The 10,000-nt window shown below is 39.3% G+C and overlaps 1 protein-coding gene across 1 annotated transcript in view; it reads right to left on the bottom strand.

Annotated features, from left to right (window-relative positions):
- Window positions 1–8,339, bottom strand: part of LOC138037462 (serine/threonine-protein phosphatase 6 regulatory ankyrin repeat subunit A-like) — a 259,329-nt gene extending 250,990 nt beyond the window's left edge. Inside the window, exons 1-3 of the mRNA XM_068883387.1 lie at window positions 8,051–8,339; window positions 7,516–7,670; window positions 1–1,243 (exon numbers count right to left, since the gene is read on the bottom strand). The exon at window positions 1–1,243 is cut by the window's left edge and continues 19 nt beyond it. Coding sequence (XP_068739488.1) covers window positions 1–1,218 — 1,218 coding nt within the window. The 5' untranslated portion in view covers window positions 1,219–1,243; window positions 7,516–7,670; window positions 8,051–8,339. The remainder of the gene's footprint in view (window positions 1,244–7,515; window positions 7,671–8,050) is intronic.
- Window positions 8,340–10,000: the final 1,661 nt, after the last annotated feature.

Genomic DNA, 10,000 nt, shown 5'->3' with positions numbered 1-10,000 from the left:
CTTCTCCACGAGATTTCCACACTGTTCCTTCCAACAGAACGTTTCCTTATAAGAGTCTCTCAGTGATGTCATCTCACGAAGCCGCCTTTTATGTTTTGCTCTGACACTTTCAATTTTTTTTGCCCATTCAGCAGGATCATTTGAACAAACTATGCATGTGTCTCCAAAGTCAATCTCTTCTAATGCGCTTGCAAATCCTGAATTACTTCCTACGAGAATTGGTAAACCAGCTGATAAACCTTCAAGGGCTACAAGACCAAATCCCTCTGATTTTGAAGGCATGATGACAAGGTCAACTTCACAAAAGAGATCCTTCATTCCTGCACGGCTCTGTACAAATTTTCGCACTGTCAGCTGCTCATCAGTAATTCCACAGTCAAGAAGTCTTCTCCTGACCTCATCCTGCTTCCCATCAGGGGCACCCACAAACAGAAGATAATAACGTTTTCCTTTCAGGCGTTGATCAGCAAATGCCTTAACGGCTATGTCATATCCCTTCAGTTCAAAGTCCTCATCGTCTCCACGCCCACACAACAACACCTTGAAATCATCATTACTCTCAACTTTGGCCTGTTGCACTAAATCCCCAAATTCCCTATTAAATAGACCCGGAACTATTTCAAAAATATCCTCATCCTGCTTACACCCCTGCAAATAGGAAGAGTAAGCCTTTTTAAGTCTTGGTCCCACTGGAACAACAAGGTCAGCATATTTGCAAAGATCAACCTCATCCCAGTGCTTCTGTTCACCTCTTGTAGTAGGATTATCATAACCCTTATATTTGCTGAGGTCTTCTGGAGCAGTATGCACCATGTGCACCCATTTACAATTTTGGAATCGTGGAGAACGTTTTATGATGTTAACTTGGCGGCCAAGTTTCACACCATGGCCAACAACCACATCTATTCTGTGATCTGGAGGTGGAAAGCACAACCAATCAAGAGGTTCACTGAAGCCCGGTTGTTTCCCTGCATCAAGAACATTGACCCCAAAATTTTGAGCTTCTATTTTGTCTTCATCTTTACAAGAACCCTCTGGGACCAACAAAGAAACTCTGACATTTGGCTGTTGTGACAGATGAACTGCAAACTCTCTGTTTAATGTTGACAACCCCCCAGCCGATGAATTCCATTCACTCCCTAAAAGAGTAATGTCCAGTGCTTCCTTGCTTTGGACAAAAATGTCCTCTGCTTCTACAGATACTCTTCCTTGTGCCATGATTCCAATTCCAATTGACAGACAACTGAAATGGTTTACAATATAAACACTAAGTATTGAGAGTGCTTATTATATACTCAACAAATAATCTTGTTTCTGATTGGCCAATAGCGAATGCATAAATAGGTTATAGAGTGCAATCCAGGTTATAGAGAAGTTCAATACGGAAGTTGCTATGGAAACACCAGGGAAGTGCCAAATTTGAACACCAAAGTGAAAAAAAATGGCTGACAGTGGGTTTGCTTTGTCAAACCAAAACATCGTTGAGCAACTTAAAGAAAATGCGAAAAACAAAAACATGTTGAAAGCTACACAGACCTGGTTGAATGTCTGGCAAACATGGGCGACTGTACGAAAACTAAACCCAAAACTGGAAGAATACGAGCAGGAACAAAGTAGCCTGTTTGTGTAACTTTTTTTGAGAATATAATAAATAAAAAATCGTATGAACCTGCTCGTGCATTTCGTGATTTGTGGTCATTCATGATGTTTTGAAACTTCTCAAATTGCACTCGCCTACGGCTTGTGCAATTTTGAGAACTTTCAAAACATCCATAAATCACAAAATGCACTTGCATTCGATCATATGATTTCCTATACTTATCATACTTTACAGCCAAATCTTCATCCCGATATAAATTATGGTAGTTTTGGCAACGTTTAGGAAGTGGGTGCTTAGTGGTGCATGGGCAATAGACAAGTTATGTTTGCACAAATTTCCCTAATATTTACTTTCTAGACTGCACAAGCAAAGAATTGAATAAAAATAATTTCATCACAACTCTGTCATGATCCAAATATGGCCCAACAGTTTACACTTGATACAACTGTATTAATGAGCACAGAAAGTCCAACTAACATTACATAAAAAATGTAGGTATCTCTTACCAAACCAGTAAGTGCCAGTACAGTAATAACCTTTTTTTTAACCTAGGCAGTTATGTGCAGGCACTTAGATGCTCTGACTTGTTTGTACCAAACTAAAGAGATATGTCTAGAAATGCACGCAATTGCAAAACTAACTAATAATTCAACCAAAAAATTTGTTAAGCACTAACGAAACGTCAGAAGAGTGCAAGCAAACATTTTCCTGGCTGTGCCAATATGGGAAGATGACACGTCACATGAATCAACACAGATGATCATGTTTTACTTATTAAATACACATGAACTCAGGAATAGAAAGGTGGAAAAGAAAAATAGGAAAGCAACTCTGTAAAAGACATTGCCATTTTTGTTGGTGTAATGAACTGTTACTCATGGTCATTTACATGTAGATGTGTTATATGATTACAATGTGTATGTAAATACAAATAAATTATTATAGTGCTTCCTGGTACTACATCTAGTTAAACCTTCAGTCTGTTAGAATGATTGTTGTGAATCTACGTACATATGACTCTGGGATTCAAGTCATACCAGTCTTTCTAGAGGTGAAATGATAAAAATGAACCCTTACAGGTAATGACTACATGTACATTTTGGGTTATTCTCCTATTCTTTTTTGCTAATGTTTGTTTGACAATGTCAGCACATGTTATAAAATGAAGGCATGCCATGGTCTTACTGCCTGAGTGGAAATGGTGGATGGGAGACTTCTCCTAGTTTTGCCTGTGTAAATGGCATGATTTCTGACTTGAATTTGCCCTTGTCTCTTTTGACAGCAGTGAAATTATGGTTAAATCGTAGAATGGTATGTACCAATTTAAGATTTGTACTTATTTTACAATGAAAATCTCCTTAAGATTCATTCGAAGTCATTCTCCAATTCTACGACTTCTCCGATTCTACTTTAAGATACTTTAAATAGAAATCAAATATTATTGTGGTGTTTTGCATTGTGTTCATTTGGGCACAACTCCTTTAGAATGAGTAATAATCAAGTATTAATGTGGTGTTCAGTATTTTAGTAATATTTTTAAATTAAAGCCCCTTTCCCTGCTCTCTTTCAGTGACTCGTTATACATTATTTGCCAGTCTCGCTCCGCTGATTTGTTATTTTCGTTATTTTTGCTATAATGATTGTTATTTTCCATATTTTTGTTACATTTGTGAAGCCCTTTTTCCTGCTCGCTCTCTCTCTCTTTCAGTGATTTGTTGTATTTGCCAGTGTCACTCCCTTGATTTGTCATTTTCGTCACTTTTGCTATTATAATAATTCTTATTTTCCCTGCTCTCTCTCTCACTCTCTCTCTCTCCCTCTCTCTCTTTCAATGATTTGTTATATTTGCGATTGGTGCTTCCATGATTTGCTATTTTTGTCATTTTTGCTATAATTGTTATTTTCTGTATTTTTTTGCACGGTTATTACATTAATTTTGTTCTTTTTGCAAACGCGTGCATTTCTGGTCATGAGTGAAACTAAGGAGATCAATCAAAGATGCACCGGAAATTGTCTATGCTACGCTTAAGTGGCCTGACCGAGAACGCGTGTTTTATGAGTCAATTAAATGAGTCAATGAGTCACGAGTCATAGTCAATATAGCAATAATTTGTTGATTAACCCTAACCCTAAGCCCTCGTTTCAGTGATTAGGCCTAAGCACACTCTGAAATTTTAGCTTTCATTTTATGGTTAAATTAACTGCACTAACTCGTTGACTCATTGACTCATTGACTCATAAATACTTGACACTCCGCATTGTCGTCAGTTGTGTGGCTATTTACATTTATTTTGTACTCAACTCTGCAGAGTCTTCAGGTAAAACATAATTGGAAGTGTGACAGTGAAGATTTATTTGAAAGAAAGCTTGTTCTCGTTAGTCAAGAAATTATTTTGAAAGAAAGCTTGTAGTCCATGTTTTGCTTCATTATTTAAGGAAAAGAGTCTTCAAAAAAGGGTTTGATCCTGAATTTATTTTGTTGCGTATAGTTGATATGATGCTAATTAGGTTTTTCTGTTTTCACGCACACAGTGAAATAGGAAGGATTTTTTGCCTCTAATAGCAAATATGCAGTTTGTTTCAATCAAATCTTTCGCTGGAAAAGGTTTTTGTGACATTTTCGGCCTTTAACGATGAAATGATGTATGAAGTGGTTAGGGTTAGGGTTAATCAACAAATTATTGCTATATTGACTGTGAGTCCATTGACTCATGACTCATTGACTCATTGACTCATTTGACTCATAAAACATGCGTTCTCGAGAATGCGACTTTAGTAAACATGTACCGATGCGTTCAAGGCGTTTGATTCCCTCAATATTTTTTGAGCTCATACAGAATTTGCCATTTGGTTTCAGTGTTGTACATGTAACCTCACAGTTAATAAAATATTAATTTAGAAACAAAGCTCAGTCGATACGGAGATCAAATTGTTGTCGAAGTCCATTACTCGTCGCTTTTAAGCTTCCAGATATTTATCTTTCACCGCCTGTCTTGTTTATACAATTGACTTTCCATTCTTTAGCTCCATAAGGGTATATTCTGTTTAAAGATCCACTAAAACGCCATTCGCGTTACAATTTTTATGATTTTCGACGCCATTGCAGGTTAATGAAATATTCTACTGTATCCACCGGATAAAATCTACCCATTTCTACTACCCCCTGAAACCGACCAAACATACGTCCAGAAGACTCTAGACATAAAGACAATACTTAGCAGGGGAGTGACAGGAAAGACCTATTGCAGAACTTTTTCATTTTCTCAATGCAGGAAAAAGGAAGAAAAATAAAACGGTGAAATTCAACACACGTTATGATTGGGATGGCAACCCAGTAATAAATCCAGCATGCTGTAAGCAAAATAAATCCCCACACTGCAAACAAAATGTCATTTTACACACCAAAAAAGAAAATGCTTGCCCACTGCAAACAAAAAAACTGCATACTGCCAGGGTTTGAGCTAGGATTTGATCACTGGGGGACAGTTTGTCCCCTTGGTTAAAATTGTGGGGGACGTTTTCATTTTTAGGGGGACAGTCAATTTTTTCCGTTTTCTTACGTTCAAACAAGGAAACAGGCATGACAACAACAACATATTTTATCACCTGTTACTTGTTAAAAATTTAATACAAACAACAAAAGTTAAGAAAATGGTGTCAATGGCTTGCGATTGACCATTGTTCTCTGAAAACATGACGCTGTGTTGGTGTTGCTGAGTGTATCCCCCATAGTTTCCTAATTAACAGCATCCACGTGTTCTTTACAGTCATTGTGTCTTAGGAGAGTTGAGGTTCTAAAATTTGTACACCCTTTTTCCGATTCCAAGGGGTTTGTTTTCTTAGATTTCCGACAAAAATAGCAGAACATCGCCTCCTTTTCATAGCCCAACCACTTGTAATCTCGCAACTATGTTTTCTGGAAAGATCGTGGTTTCGTTTGAGTCCCATCTGTTTCTTCCTCACTAGTACACTGTTCTTCTTCTGTATTTTTTTTTTCTGATCAATCTGACTTCGATTTGAGGCGAAAAAGCTATCTATTGTACGAATTAATACGTTTTTGCCGTGACATTTTAATTTCCAGATGCATGCATCACGCTTGGTTGAAAATAAACTTAAAATGCACGATAAAATTCCTCCCACGATCCGTGTTTCAGCTTGTAATTTTTGTACTAAACTGTATCTTTTCTTGTGTGCTTCCTTCTGAGTTTTCCCCCAGATTTTGAAGGGGGAAAAAAGTGCCCCCTTGGCCGTTTTTTTAAGAGACAATTTCAATATCAGTGCGGGATTGGCACAATGGCGCGGCCTGGCTCAAAACCCTTCACCACAAACAAAATATCTTCGTGCACTGCAAACAAAGTAAAACCATGCACTCCCAGAAAAATTGGCGCTGCAAACAAAAACCTAAAAAGTATTGCGTGTGCAGGAACATGCAAAGGACTGGAACCGGCACCAAAAAAGATATTTGTGGAAATTGAAGGTGTTGGAGCAAACACATCTTGGGATTTCGAGACTCTTTGTTCAGGAAGACTTTTGATAGATAACGTTTTTCATTCTGAGCAATTACTAGCCGGCATTCTATTTCCTCTTCAAACGTATAACGGTGTAGACTATTTCGGATCTAATGCAATGAAACAGAGACACGTACATCACAAGGGTCCCTTACATGACAACTGTCCCAGGATAAATTTAAAGGAATCCCATGACTTATCACAATGAAATAACATAAAATGAAAATTAGGGCCATCTAACCCTTGGGGTGATGTAGCAGCTCTTGTAAGATATAATGCGATTGGCTTGCTACCCTAGCCAACAACAAAAGACCAAACAATTCAGACAATGACTTAAGCTGTGTTCACATTAGACCTCGATTATGATAATGGTAATGAATTTTGGTAATGGTAATTAATTTATATAGCTCATTTTCCATAAATATATTTAAAATGCCCTTTACAAGCAAGGGATCTATGGGTGAGATCGGACATCAGCATATATAGGCGCCGCTGGCAGCCGCAATCAGTCCATTAGCGATCTCACCCAGCTCATGAATGAATGAAATGAGTCCTGACCACAACATCGGGAGCTCCATGCCCTACTCTTTACGAATAGTGTGAGGGTTCTTTTACGTCCCACTGGGTTGTGAGCATTGAAGGGTTGTGAGACGGGGCATACGGTTTATAGTCCTTATCCGAGAAGACTTGAAAGTCTTAACCATTTGCGGATGTAATTACAAAGGCAGCACGTTCTCCTCAGTTATTTTAAGACCATGAGTGTTGGTCCGGCCGGAGTCGAACTCACGACCTCCCGCATGACAGCCCGATGCTCAACCAACTGAGCCACCGGTGCGCAGTATTATGATCGAATTATAATCAAATTAAATATGAAATGGGTTCACATCAACTAATTACAGCACTTGATTAAGATTAGATTATAATATTTTTCAAACAACCTCAATGGGGTGGTTTGAAGTAATTACACTGCGTAATTGAACAGAATGACGAACACGTGGTGGTATATGAGCAGATGAAACTTATAATCGCTATTTGGTGTCTTCTTCTATTTTTGGACGCTGTCCTTGGTTCTCTTTTGCCTCAAGCATGGTGATGATAATCGTGGCAGCCACGCGGTACGGCGCCATTTTGTCTCGCACTGCTAGGTCATCCTGCCTATTGCATTTGAATTTTCGTAGATGTGAACAGAGCCACAATTGAATAAAATTGAATGGAGTATGATAGCCTGAATCATACTTCAGTTGATCATAATCAAAATTGAGTGTGAGCACGGCTTAAGACTTAAAAACAATAGAAGCTGCTACACTGCTGAACCCTTGGAACACACCTCAAGTACATGTAAAAATGAGGGCCATAATTAGGTCTGGATAAATTATAAAGAAATCTGAGGGATACATTAGTGTGTACCTTTGTAGTCGTTTCGCTTCATCTGCGATGTTCAGTTTCTTTAAACACCAAGTACATGAAACTTCTCAGACTCTCACAAATCTGAATGAAGCATACATGTAGTGGGGGAAACTTTGATGATCTCTCACTTGATCTTTCTTTGCGACACTCTATCACTATAAAATGGATCGGTAGAGGAACATTTAAGCAGGAAGAAATGTCAAGTAAGTTTGACATAAATTTACATAATTGCCACTGCTCAAGCAGCATACAAGTTCTTGTGTTCATCCGGCTAGTTGAAAATGCCTGTACCCGAAGGCAAATGCAAGAAAAACATGTTGATAAAGAGCTTTTGATTTTCAATTTATTACAAGTAAATACATTTGCCAACGGAAGGATGTGGTATCCATCTTCCTTGGTAAAATGAGAATTACTTTACAAATCGTCCGTGGTCTATCGCGTCACAGGAGAAATTATCATATAAACCGGGAGAAACTTGAGGGACACCATTGCCAAAAGCCGCTACCAAAATGAAAATCAAAGCAGCTAAATATACCTTCTAGGCTAGCTTTAACAATCCCTGCCAGGTTTTGACCAGCGATGCCAAGGGATAAGCACAGTACGACTAGTTGCAGTAGAGGAAAGGTGCCTCCAGAACCAATGAGCCGTACGATGGAGCTGACGGCGATGTGCTTTGCATCTAAAGATCGCATTAATTATAATAATCCTGCAGAATGACGCACTTGAAATTTTAAAATGCGTTCTTTTTTTGGTTCCCTATGGTTCCTGTTCCAATCTGCTATAAATTTGCCGGTTTTACACCAGCTACGCTATTTGAGTGGAGCTTCTTGCTTGACTTGACTGATGTTGGCGGCTGGGCTCTGGGGACGAGAAGTTGTTCATTCTCACCCCCAGAGCCGCCCGGCCCACTTAGCCCATCAGACACCATTTTCTACTGGCCGATTATTGAATTAATTATTTTCATTGAATTGAGTTTGAACGTTCATAGAAATCCTTATATTTATTCCCCTACTATAATCGCCCGGACAATATCTGCAAGAATTTGTCCGAACGTATCTTTGCTATCAGATGGCTTAAACAGATTCTGGGAAGAAACCAGGCGCTCCAGGCTGGGAAGCATTTCCCAAATTTATCTTAAAACTCTGCATTAGCCTACGAGTAGCCGTACCTTCCCAACGAAGGAAAAATGGGAGGAGGGAAGGCCAACGAAAAGCTGACCCAAATCGTGTTCCGGCGTGGCGTAACGCATTCCGCAAGAAAATAGATAATAGTTTCTCATTGGTCACTTACATCTTACCGTAGTTGTTTAAGCAGGTCATTTGATGTCCGTCGGAAGTCTACAGACAACTTGCTGCAAAGTTGCAATTCAAAAATTGCACTTATTAGTCCAATCGAAACAACTGGACGTAGAATCGTCGCCAAGATGTGAAAAAAAAATTCCCAAGGGATATTGAGAAGATATTATTTACTCTACGCAGCGCCAAAAATTGACCCACCATTTTATTTTAGTTGGCCTGTATATGGTAACGGAATGAAAATGCTGACCGAGTATTAACTCCACGTCTTTCTGCATATTTTTCCCAACATAAGAGTGGCCTGAATAGCTGGCGGGATATTTTATTTTAATAGATAGTTGCTTCGTTGTGTTTTGGCGGCAAGTGGAAATCCAAGACTAGTAGTCCTCATGCCAGTCGCGGTCTACACGCAGCCAAAGCCATCGTGCTCGCGAGTGCATAAATAAACCTGCGATAGAATATCCCTCCAGCTACGCAGGCTAAGAGTGACAGAACAATGTGTGGTGACGCACACTGAAAGGGAGTTTATTGATAATGTCAATTTCTTTTTTTGGCGAACAAGAAAAAAAACGTGAATAAATAAATTAGTTATCAACTGTTGAAATGATGGACTTCCAACATCTTACTCTTGACTCTCATAATGTTGTGGCTACCCTAAATTCCAAGCCCTCCTTTGCCACCCCCTCCCCCCCCGCATTTGTCAGGCATTTTTTTCACTTTTGCTTTCCCAGGATTGTTCACTTGCTAAAGGCTGGTTTTCACGAACGACGAAATCGGAGTAGGAGTCGTAAGAAGAGTCGTAAGCACGTATGCCCTAGTGAAAACTGCCTTCCGATTCCGCGTACGATTCCATCGCTTACGATCCAGTGAAAACTAGATTGTCGGAGTAGGAAGCAGAAGCGGAAGAACAAGCTGATCACAAAGAAGAGAAGTGGGTTCGGCCAAGGTGGGAATTTTTGCGCCAAAACAAAGAAATAAGGACATGATGGACGTAGAACAGAGTTTTCTTCTTTGGCTCCTTCTTCTCCTTACTTTGCAAGACTTACTGGTTTGTGTAGCAATTTCAATGTAACCTGTGTGATACAGGTAGCTATGTTGGCTACACACGTGGCCATCCACATACACGGGGCGGATTTGAAAGAGGTTTTTTTTTCTGGACCCGCAACGACGCAAAAGTGGCGGAGCGGGAG

This window comes from Montipora capricornis, chromosome 1 (assembly GCF_036669925.1).
Source record: "Montipora capricornis isolate CH-2021 chromosome 1, ASM3666992v2, whole genome shotgun sequence".
NCBI classification, from domain to species: Eukaryota; Metazoa; Cnidaria; class Anthozoa; order Scleractinia; family Acroporidae; genus Montipora; species Montipora capricornis.
This window is presented reverse-complemented; position numbering and strand designations above follow the sequence as displayed.